Source organism: Rhea americana, unplaced genomic scaffold (assembly GCF_003343005.1).
Source record: "Rhea americana isolate MKP2758 unplaced genomic scaffold, rheAme1 scaffold_247, whole genome shotgun sequence".
Taxonomy (NCBI): Eukaryota; Metazoa; Chordata; class Aves; order Rheiformes; family Rheidae; genus Rhea; species Rhea americana.
In genome coordinates, this window is record NW_028186365.1 from 417,629 (window position 1) to 432,905 (window position 15,277).

A 15,277-nucleotide genomic window follows, 5' to 3' on the forward strand; every position below is an offset into this window, starting at 1 on the left:
AGCTAGGTATTTCCTATACCCCCTTATAYCTGTTAAAATACATGCATTTTAGATGGATTGGAATACAGGAAAAGAGGTGAACAGAAATAGAAACCAATCTCTCACTGTTGCTTCAGTAAATTAACCAAAAAAAAAAAGGCAAGATAAATCATGTCTCCTTTCTGATTCCATATGCTAACACTAGCATAACCATTCCATCTTCAGACTAAATAATTAATTTCTAGGAGCTGCTATTTCAGTTCCTGACATATATTTGAAGAGACTCTCAAAGCAGTAAGTTTGGCAGGACACAAACAGCTTTGACTATCCCAGCAAATATAGAATAAATCTGAAAGGTTCTTTTTTAGTCTTTGTATAGTAAAGCTAAATTAGTACTCTATCAGGAATTGCTGTTTAGCATGTGGCATATGATTGTTACAAATACACACACACACACACACGTTTCTATGTTTTTTTGTTAAGATTAGCATGTATATATTCTTCTAAAATTCAATGGGCATAGATCAGAAAGGTAAGCAAACAGGACAACATGATGTCCGGGAAAAATAAAAACAGTAGAAAGGTAGAAGAGTAAGATCAAAAACAAATCATTACTTTCAGCACTACGTAATTCCAGTATCCAGTGGCAAATAGATACTAAATCACGATACTAGATGAAGAAATTAACTATAGTCATTGAATTTGATTTTTACTTCTTAAAATACATCAAAGATGCTTGAAATTTTTGTATGTGTGTTTGTCTCAAAATCAAGATAAAGTGAAATATTTACACATTATTTATCATGTACTGAACTACTTTGGCTGTCAAAATAATTACCTGATACATGGCACTCRCTTATATAAACTACTACACTCTAAATAAATAGAGAATGAGTGCAAATGCAGGAAACTGAATTCACATATTTCTGTAGAGTTGACAGACAACATGTTTCATTCTGAAGAACACAGTTATTCCTAATTTTTTCAGGTCTCAACTGTATTTTGTGGAAATATGGTGCATTTTCCATGCCTCAATGMATCTCCATTGTTCAGAATATACCTTTTTTTTTCTTTTTTTTTTCCTCACACCTTCTTTATGTGTGAGATTACCCCTTTGTGGTAACCATCTTCAATAAATGGAATTCTGATCTCAGTAAAGGCAGAATTTGTAATAGCGCTAACATTAAAAATGGCTGATCAAAAAAAAAAACAGATACTGTTATTTCATTTCTTGAACACTGAAAAATGGATCYGATAAAGGGCATGGGTATAGCCAAACTACAATTTAAAGTTTATTTATAAGGCTATGCACTCAGTAAATTACAACATAAGTAGYTTAATGGACAGCTGTCTACATTAGCATTCAGGGGAATTCACATTATTATAGTTTATATTTTTTTTTGTCATTTTAAAGCCCATTGTATCTAAAATCAACACTTGGTGCATGTAATTTCAGTTTACTGCTCTCATAAATAAGAACAGTTTAAACATAAGGAATAGACAAACATTAATTTAAATTATTCCATTAATATTTCAGCTAGATACCTAAATGTCCAAACATTTTGGATCACGCTAAGCAAACAGGATACAAAGAAGTGGCAACACAGGTTGTATTTTCAAATGCATATTTATCTCATAAAAGCCACATATTTCTCAAAGTTATTGTTCTGTATAAATGTGTGGAGTGGGACAGTGGCCATATGCTAATATTTAATGTTTCACAACCTCCTTTAGAACAAAGGTAGTACTGTGGACTTAGGTATACCATCTGCTTGCACCAAAGACTGTCCCTGCCATTTCCAAGAAAACCAATAGCTCTGAATACTAAAAATCACAGCATTCTTCTACTCCCTCCCCCCTCAAAAGAAAAAGAAAAGAAAGCATAAAATTGCTGTTCTAGCAAACTGCAGATCTGATATATTACATCCTACTTAAATTACCTCAGGTCTAAACTTCCCTAGCTCCAATTAAATGTATTTTTCTTAACTATTGGATTCTGCTGCTTTAAAACTATTGACAAATTTCTGCTTCAGGGTGCCTGCATTTCCTTGCTGAATGATATGTTTCCACTGTATAGCTTGCATACTAGCTTCAAATACACTGGAATCCATTTGGATGAAAAGCACTAAATGAATAATAGCTATTAAAATTTCCAGACCAAAACAAAAACAAAACCCACATAAGGCAAAGTTAAAAGGATATTATTAGTTACTTAAGGTATAAAGCATAATGTCATACTATATAAAGCATGTTATAAATTATCCTAAAAGTAAACATTCCAAAAACCAGGAAACTCAGGCTTAAGGATAAAAACTTAAAGATATTCAAACATGTTGAATTATTGAAATGCAGTACAAAAGCCTCCAAAACAAATTTAACTCAGCCCTGCAGTGGCAGCATACTGTAAGCCAACTGCTATGATTAATACATTTTAGTATTTATTTTAGGCTAACTTATATTGCAGAGATACTAATTTTCCATTTTCTTTCTTTGCATGCAACAAGTGAATACGACAGCCAATAGAAGGTGAACAGGAAAAAAAATAATGCTATATAAAGCTAATAATGCTACGTAGTATTGCTAAATGTAACACTAAATAACGTTATGTTAGTTTCACAGTTTACTGTGGAATAGTTATTTGGCTACGGAAAAATATAAAACATTCATCATAATTGTGAAGCTACAAGTAAAATACTGTATCATGCCTGAATGCTCACGTGCTCAGTTCTCAGTGTGAGAACCGGTCCACTGGACACTAAAACAAAATTYGTAATGGCTCCGTTAGATTTAAAGCTTAAGATAATGGAGTTTCAATTCTTAAAATTAAATGTAGAAATGAAAATCTGAGAAACAAATTTCTTACACTGTGCATAGATCACCTATCTTATCTAATTGACTGAACAAAACTTTTATACGGAACAACACAAAAATGAGTAGGAGAAGACAAATTTTTGCCAAAAAATTCAACCCCCAAAATGCTTGTTCATTTTAAAATTTGTTTATTGCAGACAGATAGTAGAGATAAATACCTAAGAGCAAAAAACAGTAAATCATATTTATTTTCCTTCTGGAACAACTCTCCATATTGGTTGTGTTTTATGATACAGAACAAAACATTACAATACATTTCAGACCACTTTGTTCTTTAAAACTGGTCAAACAGGTGGGAAATATTAAAGTACTACAAATTAAATGAATAATTTTCCACTCCGGCTTCATTTCCCAAATTGAACAAGTCCAAACGAAAGAAACCATGACTTTTTCTGCTTTGGAGATGTGTATCAGCTGGTGATGCATTTCAAGCTATATTAATTTGATTAAAAAGTTTATCCTTAATAACCTGAGACATCAATCCATGTATAGCTTCTATGGTGGTCTTGCAGCTGAAAAACAAGCATAAATTCGATGTTGGCTAAACACTGAACTAAACTGTCATTGCATTTGAAGATATTCAGCTGTTTTGGAAGTTCAGGGTGCCCATAACCCCATGAATCTTCACAACTGTCCAGAAATGAAAAGTCACACACAGGAATTTAGACATTGTTGCCAATAACTTTTTGTTATTTAAAAACCAAACTGACAAGTACTGTACATACAAAGACCAATTTCAGAAAACTTTTGTCTAGCAGTTTAGGACATCCTGCGTGAACAACAAAGTGAGCTTTGTGGTCATCCGAACAAAAGGTTCCAAAAACATCCTGGGGGAATGGAGCTACAAACTGTTTTTCAATATTTAGAGTATTTCAYTGTGCTCTACCTTATCTCCTTTGCCCAGCATTAGGTTAACTAGTACATGGTAACCATAGCTCCTCTGAGAAACTTACAGATGGCATTATAGACTTACAGAAGACACTATAGACCTAATCAGTTATTAGTCAAAAGATGTGTAAAACATAYGTGCAAAAGAACAGCTGAAAAGATTCCTATTGATCCAGTTTTCATATGATGYGCCTGGTATATGGGGATGTAGTATCAAACTAACACATAAACATGTCTCAAAATAGGATACACCAACATGAAAGAAAACCAGCCCTGAAAGCATGAACAAGAGACAAATTACTGCTGGACAAATCCAGGATTCCTGAGCAGGGAAGGAGGCCAGCTTAGAGCACAACTTGGCTAATGCAAACGGACTCTTGGGTAACTGCTCTCAGTGATTTGTATATACACATCACAACAGAGATGTCATGCAGTCAACTAAGTAAGCTTGATGCTAACACCTTATAACTTGTGTGTGTGTGGGGGGGTCCTCCTAGAACAGGTACACCCAGCTAAGACAGTTATTCATTCTTCAGCAAACTCTTAGTAACCTTATTTTTTGAGGATAGCTCTGGTACTGCTGAATCAATTGTTGACTGCACCAGTCAATGCATCAATGAATCAATGGCTGTACCAGTCTACTATTGGCTCTTCTCTTTTCTTAGGACAGGTTATTACCTGAAGAAAAACAGGCATCTGTAAAAGTGTGTGAGTAGTTCTGTAAACCAGTATTTTATGGGAGCAGATATACCCACAGATGCATGCACGTATGAAATTTAATCACTTTAGAGAAGAATGTAGCCTCCTTTGTGAGAACTGGGTGGCCTCTGTGAGTTCAGACATTGGGTACTACTGTTCTAAAAGACTTCAATTCAGTAAAAATTAATTCAGGGAAGAACAGTAACCTGTGTTACCTAGGAAGCAGAACTGGTGATGACAACAACCTCTTCCAGTTTTATAAATTAAAAATCAAGTACTAACAATGACTTAATAAAACCAGAGAAGAGAAATCTCTAGAAAACCTGCAAGAATTAGTATTGTAGGATGATCAGAGAAGATGCTACTTTATGTCTTAGAATAACTGTAAGCAGATGAGAGTAACTTGAAAATAAAATGCTGTCAATGTTTTGTGATACCAAACAGGGATCAAAATCAAAGGCAAAACCTGTTGGCAACTTCATCTTTCTAGTATCTTTAGAGCATTGCTATTGCAAACATTTCAGTAGGAGAAGAGCAAAGAGCATTTTAGGAATTGGGAGGTATCACAGTGATTAGCAATAGCATTACAGAAGGCACTTGCAGCGGAGGTAACTAAAGTAGTCTAAATGGATTTTAACTTCTACAAATTTCCCTTCCCTCTCCCCTCCAAAAACCCAAATTAGCTCTATTGTGTTTGTTAAAAAACTTGTAAAAGCTGTTAACTTTTCAAAACAAGGAAACAAAAAGCACAGACTTTGCTAGCACAACTCTGATTCTATTTAGAAATCCTATTTAGGAATAAAGTACATTATACTTGCATGTACTCTCCCACTGCTTAGTAACACAGAGCAGTTTCTAACTCCTGCTCTTTATATATGTGTTCAGCTGAGTTGTACTGAGCAAGAACTTCCTGCACTTGCCTAACAGACATGTAGAGTCACTTATTTAAAAATCAATTTTTTCTACAGAAGATGTCTTTTAACCTCTGCCTTCACTTTACCTATCGTTAAACTCACCACTCATCTGGTACCTCAAAAAAAAAAAAAAAAAAAAAAAAACCACAACTTGATCATTAGTGAAGTTTGTTTCGTGGTACATATTGCCAATGTGAAATAAAAATTGAATGAGTGAAAGAGATCTGTTCTACTTATCAGGATAAAAGGATGAAGAAGAGGGCCAGAAATCTCCAATCCGAAAAAGCAGAATATCTCAGATCTTAATGAACTTCTGCGATCTGTTCCATTTTACAGAACACTTCCTTACTGAATAGAACTGTATCTCATTCTGAACACACCTAAAATGCACGCAGGTGAGTCTTGTGTAGTGCTGTCTTCTCCACAGATGGATCTGAAATTGCACTAGCAAGTATTTTAGTACAGTACTTCCTGGTTTTCAGACTCCAGAATTTGCTCTATGGAATTTACCAAATATAGTATTAAGCCTAAGGTACTGTGTGACTTCTACTGGATACAATTATCCTTTGTTAACAAGATATTACTGGGAAAAACAGTGATCATATTGACCTTCTAACTAGACAGATCATTCTTAAGACTATTTATTGGGAGAGCAATGTGAAAATTAGTGAAAAGCAACCTATGTTCACTTTTATACTTCAAAGCTTGAAGAAAAAAAGCTAACTACCATCAAAGAATACTAAAGAGAAGTAAAGAATACTAAGGGAAAGTACTATGGCTTTTTTGAAATAATGCTCTACATCCAATGATAGCAAAGTCCATCAACTGATAACAGTAACTATTTGCAAATAGTGTAGCGAAACATAAAGGCCAGAATTTTTGCAAAGGAAAAGAATGTATTAAGAAATATAAAAGGGGAAGTTCTTAATTTTTAATGCAAACTAAATTGATTAGACTGTCAGGACTAGTATTTAGGACACAAATTTAGAACAATAAATTAAATTATTTCTTAAATCTGATTAACCATGTAAAATGTACTATTTTGTAGCAATGAAACCATTTCGCATTTGACAGAAGTCATTTTTGTTTGCTTTATACTGGTGGAACTGAACAGGAATTTTTATTTTAATATATCAACTCTAGTTTATAGTTTATTCTGGAAAAGAAATACTGAAATGTCCTTGTAGGCTTGATAAATGCAAAGCTTTCTGAATTTCTCCAAATTAAAAGATGGTATTTTACTTCAAGTCTCTATCCACAGTCTTGTTAGGTTAAAATTGGTAGGTTACAATTATATCCTTTAAATTAAGAGTTTAAATCAAAATGATAACACTTTTTAACCACGAAGAACACAGGTGCACATTATCTTACCTATCTCTTGTTGCTTTAGCAAGTTTGTCTTCCGATTTCTTATCATGAGTCTCTAAACCCAGCATGAAACTGCCCCGTCCAAGCTGAGCTTCTGACTGTTCTAATTTTTCAGACAAATCAAACACTTGGCCAGTGGTGTAGTCAGCATTCTTACAAGAAATAAAGCAATAAATATACTGAATTTTGAGCTACAAACTCATATTATTACACAAAATGAACAAATGACATCTAAAAAGAGCCTGAAAAGTCTGTAGTACTGCATATTTTAACCTGTAATTGCAGTTTAAATACCACTGAAATGGCAGGTAAGCCTAATTCATTTCTCTGAGTGCCTGAGAACAGCATCTGAACAGTTAAATACTCAAGTCCTGCTATTACTTTCTATTCAACAAGACTACAATGTTAAAAGGTATTTCAGACAAAGACAAAATTACATAGAACTCAGTAAAATATACTTAACAAGTTATCCTAACCTTCTACTTCTTAGAGGCAGACATAAGGAACATTTAGTTATTTCTAGTTAGAAAAGCAGTCCTTTATTGTTCAAGTATGACATGTAAAACCTTAATGGGGGAGCTACATTACCTACTAGTGTCCTGTTAAGCATTCTACAGTAGAGGTCTGGCCTTTAGTACAAATGAATTAAACATGCWCTTAACAGCATACTATAGTACTTACAGTAAGTAAACTAGAAGAACTCAGAGTGTTCACCCAGTATTTGTTCCACAAAAGCTCAAGCAGTTTACGATCCAAAGATGATTTGAAGTAAGAGACTTCTAAAGCATAATACCTTTAAAAGCAAACATGTAAACAAAGTTAGCTTTCCATTACTGAATTACACAAAGTGATCAGTGGAGATAAATTACAGTGACAACAATTAAAGAATTGATTTTGATTAGGAAATTTTTCAACAGAGTATTTTTAACCTTTATTTAATTAATCCTATTATTTCTTCATTTCTCTGGAAAATTATTTTATTTGAAATATCTACACTAAAATCCACCTGAGATTAACAAAATGCTTTAAATCTACCACTGTATCACACTTCAGTATTTTTGTGACAGGACAGAATACTTTTATTTCACATCTGGGAAGACAAATGAGGTACTAAGTCAGGTACTATTCAAAGAAGTGTGTGGCATATTCAAAATTAGAAATCCAAGTCACTTCAATGACAATATATTGGACTTACTCAAACAGATATGTGCATGTACAAAGTCAATAATTAGAACCTGAAAAAAAATTCAAACACTAGGAAACACAATAAAGTTCAGTTCTCTAAGTGCTGGAAAAATCTCAAGATCTCTGAAGTAGATCTTAAGGTGGATTTAGTCTTAACAGTTTGCATTAGGTATTAAATACCAATTGAAAGAAGTTTGACTAAGATTACTTAAACTGTTATTATGAAGCAATTACTAGTCATTGGCCTTGCCTGACARACAGGATCATCATTCGATAACGATTCTAATATTTAAATTGTAAGTCAGACCATCACAGCAGTGAAAGGACACCACCACTCTACTCTTTTGCATTACCAATAATTCTTTAACTTGACAAAATTCTAGTTTCACTTCCATCTCTTCTCCTAACTGCCTTTTCTAGAAAAGCCTGGAAAATATTTTCTATAAAGTTTGGATGAAAATAAATGACTTCTAACAGAAGCCAGCTTATGGAAGCCAATTTACTGAGATGGACATTATCTTAATTATTAAGCACTCTGACAAAAACCCACCTCTAAAAAAAAGAAAGAAAGAAAGAAAGAAAAGGCAAAAGGTGTCCTCCTCTGAAGCATGTAAGTGTGGATTTATGTGCAATGGCAGGCTTGTAAAAAATTCTGAAATGATAGGAATATTGGAGTTCTATAAGGATTTCTGTCCAGCCACTGTCCTGGATTTTCTCAAATTGGTTTGGAAAACCAATTACCAATTGAAAATTTTAATTTCTTCATCTCTTCAGGATCAGACTTTGCATAAAACCCTGCTTGCACTGAGGAACAAATCTCCAAGCACCAAAAAAACATGAAAACCCTAGACAAAGAATTATTATTAAGTAATATATAAGTACAGTCTACATGATATACTGGCATCAGTTAGACCTTCAAGTATTATTATGCACACAGCTGCTTAAGCTGCAGTGTTTGTCAAACATCTGAAGGTAGAATTGAAAGTAGGCTTTGTTACTGAAAGAAGCAGTCCCATTTTTCTTTGGCTGTCCTTTCAAACACTACGTCTCTACCATCTGTCCCTACTTTCCACTCCACCTTAGCTGCACCAGCAAGAACACGTGAACTGCCATAAGGCTGGACAGGAGAGAAAAAGCTGTAATTCGTTCTGCTAATGATGTTATCCTTGAAGCAGCTCCTCCTTGTAATCCGCCAAGGACTGAAACAATCTTAGTATAATTGAAAAACTGCACAGGCACATGACTGTGATGCAGGAAAAGCAGAATGCACTGCACTTGCTGCTACTCAGAAGACCAGTCTCCAGCCTTGCTGCATCTGACTCTCTGCCCTAAGAAAGCACCACTACTCAAAGGTGTTCAAAAACTAACTGCTAAATCTTTTACCCGCGTTCACCTTCATCATTAAAGCAGTTCTCCCTTAAAATACTTTCTGATAAATGACAGTAAAGTAACACTTTTCTGCAAAGCCAAGTGCTAAAGCAACAAATAACGTTAGGATGTGAGACACTCCAAGAAACACACTTGTCCATGCTGAAATACTATGCTAAACACAAAAGAATGAGAATTTGTACTAAAGATAGTATTTTAAAAGTTACTTACTGTTTACAGTGTACACCAAAGTCTTCTATTTTATTAAGTGGAATAGTCTGGTATTCTGATGGACCTTCATCTGGAGGTTTATAGCCCTAAAAAATTACATAAAGAGCAAAAATGACACAGTAAGTTTGGAATTTTTAAATGCCTAAGTCATTTGAAAGCTCTTTACACAAAATTCATGAGAGAATTATTTTCTAAAGGAAAATTAAATTTTCCTTAGTAGTCTGGAATTTGGAATTTTCTTGGATTGCAGATTTATATTTGGCTTTACTAACAGTCATTACACTTAGACCTTCCAAAAAGCATGCTGAAAGCAAATTAGTGATCACTATTCAGTTTTTTAAAATAGGTAAGATGAAAAGTTATGATTAGATCATCTCTCAGATCAAGGAATGAAAGAGCATAGAGATAAGACTATCTACTCTTGGAAGAGGTTTGAATCTTCTTTTGGAAGAAGACAGAAAGCATTAAAAAAGAGGAAACTAATGAGCCTTGAATATGCCCTGTGAAAACCTTCAGTCAAATACTTTGGTCATTAGTTTAGCCAAGATGGTGCCCCTCATAACACAGAATTGGCAAAAATGCCCACAAACTACTATAAGGACTCCCTAAAAATATCCTAATGTGTATGTTCTAAAGAGGGTTTGCTTTTCCAGTTCAAGATTCTTCTTCCTGAACAAGATCTTCAAAGTATTTATAAGATGGTTTTCCCAAAGCAGTCAATATTCTTTTGAATCAGAAGCCGTTCTAAGAAGATCTGTTGTGTATTTGCGAAACAAAACAGTGTTTGAATGCATTTGGGAACCTTTCACAAACATTTTTGTTCATTAGTTTTACTTGGATGTCAGACTGAAATTCTTGATGAGTCAGTAACTGTAACCTGAAAGATGCACATGAACTTTATTTGATGCAAACTGAATTACCTATTTATACTTCTATCAGAAATGTAATCATTTGGATATTTGCATGAGTCCACAGTTTTTAGCCTATGTCTTCCATATTGCTTAATTCTCCATTTTTATTTTTTGTATGTTATTTACGTAAAAAGTTCATATTTATTTATTTGAAAGAGTTAAGTAGGAAATTTAAATCTTACCTTTCTCAAATGAAAAACAGATTACAACATATAAAACATGTAATTGAACTTAGTTTTAGGTCTAAAAAACAATAAGGAAAGATTAACATGAACGTATTTTCATGAACGTCACATAGAACTGTATCCATTAAAAGCTGCTATATCGAGTTCCTATAATTTTAGGCTAGCTGCAATATCTAGACAGTCTATTTGATTTAATACTGTCAAAAATCTATGCAAAATAAACAAGAAGTCAACCTTTCTAAATGCAATCAATACGCAAAGAGACATGATAATCTGTATGTCAGCATGTCTTTCTTTTACAATGAACAATGACATACAGTATAGCAAAGCAGGTCAAATTGTCAAATGATCAAACTGCAGTGACCATGGTGATAGGAACTAATTGATTACTTAAAGATAGTTTAGTGATCTTGCACCAGATAATTTTAACTAGTTAACTATTTACCTTAGGATATGTCCTAAATGCTCCAAGATTTACTTTTCCAGCTGATATTGTTCTTGTTGGATCAATCTGTAAAAATACAGGTAATGTTTGTTATACTTTGTGAATTTTTACAGGAATAAATTAGCTTTATGGTAATTGAATTTCAGAAACCTAATTAGTGCACAACGTCATAACAGTACTTTTTCAATTGTCATCTTTTGGTGTGAGATTTTTTGTTAAAAGTTGGGAACATTGAGACTTAAACTCATTGGTTTCAAACTTCCTATGGTTTATAATTTATTTCCCCTATTTCCCAAACACTTTAAATAAATTGCACTCAGAGCAATCAACGAACCATAATAAAAATCTGCATTTCTCTAATATCTAGTGTTCATGAAAATATGCAATCTACTGTATTTTGATACTAGAGATAGAAAACTAATGTAGGACTCTCCTCGATAACACGTTTACTGTTTCATTTTAAATGTTAAAAAAAAAAAACCCCAAAACACATACGGAAAACGTTATGAATCCATGAAATTACATCATAACACAGGAGAACATACATGGCAGAAATACTTCCTATGATTCATTTATCCTTTCCTAATGTAATTTTATGATGAGTTATGCTCCTTCTCTCTGACTAACTTCAGACTTCTTTTCTTCCTTTGTTATGTTCTTCAATAGCAATGGTTACACAAACAGTTTTTAAAATAAGGTTTACTTTTGATTTAAAATGTGATCTGAAGCCTGGAAGATATGGAAAGTCCCAAAGAGTTTTTCATGGGATTTTTTTCTTTTGAAGATAGGTTTCCTAACATCTTCTCATACTATGCCAATGATTGCATTTAGAATGCATTTTTATATTGGCTTGGCTCTATTATACAGAAAAGATAACTAAGAGAACAAAAAACCCCAGCATTTTTCATCTATTGCAGAATGCTGAATGTGGACTGCTCAGTACATTTTTCTGAAAAAGTATCAAGCAGAAATTTAAGTTAAGAGTATCATACACATTTAAGCAGAAATGCAACATCTTGACCAATGCAGTGAAACTGGCCTTTGTGAACAAATGCTAGTTCTAAACAGTGTGTGGCTAAAAAAGCAGTTTTGCTTTTTCATCCATTTAAGATTTAAAGCTAACGCATCCATCATGCGGCATACCAAAACATTAACTACCAGAAATCTGAAAATAATTCCCTCCTCAACATAACTTGCTACCCAGTTTTACCAGCTTATTGAGTAATTAAATTAACTGTCAGCCAGTACTTACAACCACTGCTACAAAGGGTTCTTGAAATTGCTGATTAAGCATCTGAGTACTGACATCGATACCAGAAAGCCAACAACCATAGCCAGGGTGACTGTGATACCAGCCAATGGCATTTTCTAGACGGCCAACCTAATAGGAGCGAAGGAAAAGAAATACATAGTGTTAAAATACCTCCATCCTGTAAGTAATAGCTGCCCTCTATTGGGCCTTCCAGTGTACTACAACATGGTAAAAGGATTAAAAAAAATACATAAATAGCTTAAGTACTAAACGYGCAACTTACCTTGAAAAATTATTTTCTAGAAACTATATATCTGTATCAGCACTCTCTGTTATAGTTACTACCATAAAACAAAGAAATTCATCTCTAAGGTGCCATTTTTCCAATGATAATGGAACTACAGAACAAATTCCTCATAGTGAGATGACAGGCAAGCTAGGACTTTTCAGCATGTAAGAAAAATTTCTTTTACACATAAGTATAAAAATCTCCTATCCTGTAGTGCATGTCCATAGTAAATAATGAACTTTCATTCTCTACAGTAACACACTTCAGAAGCATACTGTGTGTTCATTGGTAGTTTTAAAAATAATAACTTAAGATGCATACTTTCAGACACCAAAATGATAAGAGTTCATTGTAAAGGAATGCTATGAAGGCCAAAAGTTAAACTGCATTTTTTTTTGGTGGGGGGGGGATTAGAAAAAATACCAATATAAGTTTCCAACCAATGCCCTTTATCTACAAACTGTAGAAGAGAGAGAAAAAAAAATACAGAACAAACAACTGTTACATCTAGATTTATTGTGATCCTTATGCAGAAATCTATTATTGGCTGCTGAATATTAGGTCAAATGAATTTATGGCGTGACCTTATCTACACCTATCCATCTATCTATCTATATTTGTATAAAAAAATCAGAGGTTGGTATGTTTTAAGATTCATGTTTACTCTTTCTGACATTATGATTCAATCTAATTAGCATTAATTTAAAAATCTTTAATTCTATATAAAGTACTAACAGAAGTATAACACTATAAAATAACCAAAATACTGGCCTCTTATCTGCGGAGAACAGAGAAGATATCCTTAGTTTTTATAGATTTAAAATACTTCAAGATACTTCAGGATTAAAGAAAAACCAAAGGGTATAGCAGGCCTACAACTATTTGAGCTCGGACTGTTAGAATGATTTATAGGACTCATATTCAGCCAGGAGTGCCCAGCACTGTCAGTAGGTAATCTGATGTGTTGTGCTGATTTCTAGATCAGCAACAGAGCAGACTCCCACTGCTGTTACTCTTCTGCATGTGACAATTTTACTGCATGCTCAAACTTAACATGACATTGATCTTTGAGATCATGGTGAGAAAGAGGGGATAGGCATTTCACAGTAATTAATCTTATCTTGAGTCAGTCTGTTTAACATTTCTTAACTATAAATCTGGATAATTAATAAGCACTGACAATTATTTATTCACTGATATTTTTCTTCATAAACATGTTTCCTTTTTTTATTATGTAAAACAGCAGAGTGACTGTATAACTGTGAATGTATGTATTTCAACTGTACATATTTTGACTTTAGAAGGCAAGAAAGTAAGAGTAAGTGCCACTCTCCTGTTGTTAAAGTAGTAAGTGGCTTTGACATGCAAATAATTTATATTTAATTTTGTATATTGCTTTTAGAAATACGTATTGTATCAGTCACACTCCCTCCTTACTCCATTCATAGGCCACAGCTGTCCAGACAAACACTTCCTGAGTGATGAAAATCAAGAGGAAGAAAAACACACTCAAGTACCTCACAGCCTATTCTGAGACACAAAAATAAATGTGAAGAGTCCACCACGAGGGCTGGGCTCCTTGCATCCCATAGTTTTCTGAACCATGTTTGGGCAGAAAAACATAACTGGACAACAACCTTATCACACGGGGAACAGGGGGCCTACAAAACCCAGAGGATCAGAGTATTTTAACGCACGATTAGCCTACCACAGGATCTGAGACTAGGTGATAGAGGAGGCACCGCTGCTTTTTACCTGCTTTGCRTTCTCGATGTAGGCGGCCATGTACTCGTAGGCGGCCGCCTGGGCGTTGACACGGGTCTCCGTGCCCTCCACGGGCAGGGCGAAGCTGTCCATGATGATCATGGTTTCCCCGTCCACCTTGCCCAGCATGAGCCCCATCACCTCCAGGTTGCCGCCCGACCTGGCATGCATCACCATCTTCAGCAGCGCCAGCGCCGAGATCTTGCAGTACTTGAAGTAATGGTGGCTGCAAGAGAGAGGCCGCGGCGGCGCTCAGGACCCGGCCCCGGCCCCGGCCCCGGCCCCGGCCCCCGCCTCGCCCCGGGCCCGGGCCTTGCCGCCCGCCCCGCCGCCCCGCTCTCACTCTTTGGTCCAGGGCTTGGCCGCCAGGATCTCCTGCTGCTGCTTGCGGTCGTACTTGTAGATCTCGTCGATGCTCTGCGCCTCCTGCATGTTGTTGGCCAGCTCCCACGTCTTCTGCGCCATCCCGCTCCCGGAGGCGCCGCCGCCCGCCGCCGCCGCCGCCGCCATGACCCCGCGCCGCCCCCCACCGCGGGGCCCGCCCCCTCCTTCGCCGCAACCAACAGACCGTCGAGGAAGGGGGGGGAGGGAGTGGGGCAGCAAGGTGGTACGGTCCGCGCAGGCGCGGTGCGCCGTGGCGCGGCGCCCCCCCCCGGGGGGCAGTGGCGGCGCGCCCCGGTCAATAAAACCTTTTAGTGAAAAGATCGCTGATCCCGTGGGCTTTATTTATTTATTTATTTAAAGTGCGGTTACAGGCTGGCAAGGGCGTTCTGGGATTAAAACACGTCTTTCCTCCGGAGCGGCAGGGGGCGCTGCGGGGCGCCGCCCGCCCGTTTCCGGGGAGGGGGGCGGTAACGCGCGCGGGACGCGGAGGCAGCGGCAGCCGCTGGAGCCGGTGAGCCGCGCGGCGGGGCGCGGCGCGGCGCGG

General features: G+C 36.1%; 2 protein-coding genes across 9 annotated transcripts in view; one reads left to right on the top strand and one right to left on the bottom strand.

The window, feature by feature from the left end:
* Positions 1–3,020: 3,020 nt before the first annotated feature.
* COPS5 (COP9 signalosome subunit 5) lies at positions 3,021–14,886 on the bottom strand. 2 transcript variants are annotated; one of them, XM_085306767.1, is made up of 8 exons: positions 14,693–14,886; positions 14,341–14,575; positions 12,297–12,425; positions 11,045–11,110; positions 9,504–9,589; positions 7,401–7,512; positions 6,723–6,871; positions 3,021–3,362 (listed from the first exon to the last, which is right to left on the bottom strand). In XM_085306767.1, the coding sequence occupies exons 1-8, from the start codon at positions 14,857–14,859 to the stop codon at positions 3,278–3,280; spliced, it is 1,029 nt and encodes a 342-aa protein (XP_085162893.1). In that variant the 5' UTR covers positions 14,860–14,886; the 3' UTR covers positions 3,021–3,277. The 2 variants fall into 2 exon arrangements, with proteins under 2 accessions (XP_085162893.1, XP_085162894.1); XM_085306768.1 differs by lacking the exon at positions 12,297–12,425.
* Positions 14,887–15,193: 307 nt separating this feature from the next.
* CSPP1 (centrosome and spindle pole associated protein 1) overlaps positions 15,194–15,277 on the top strand; it is a 63,263-nt gene continuing 63,179 nt past the window's right edge. For all 7 annotated transcript variants that reach the window (XM_085306769.1, XM_085306777.1, XM_085306772.1 and 4 more), the window contains exon 1: positions 15,194–15,244. The gene's annotated coding sequence lies outside the window, so the exon portion shown is untranslated. The remainder of the gene's footprint in view (positions 15,245–15,277) is intronic.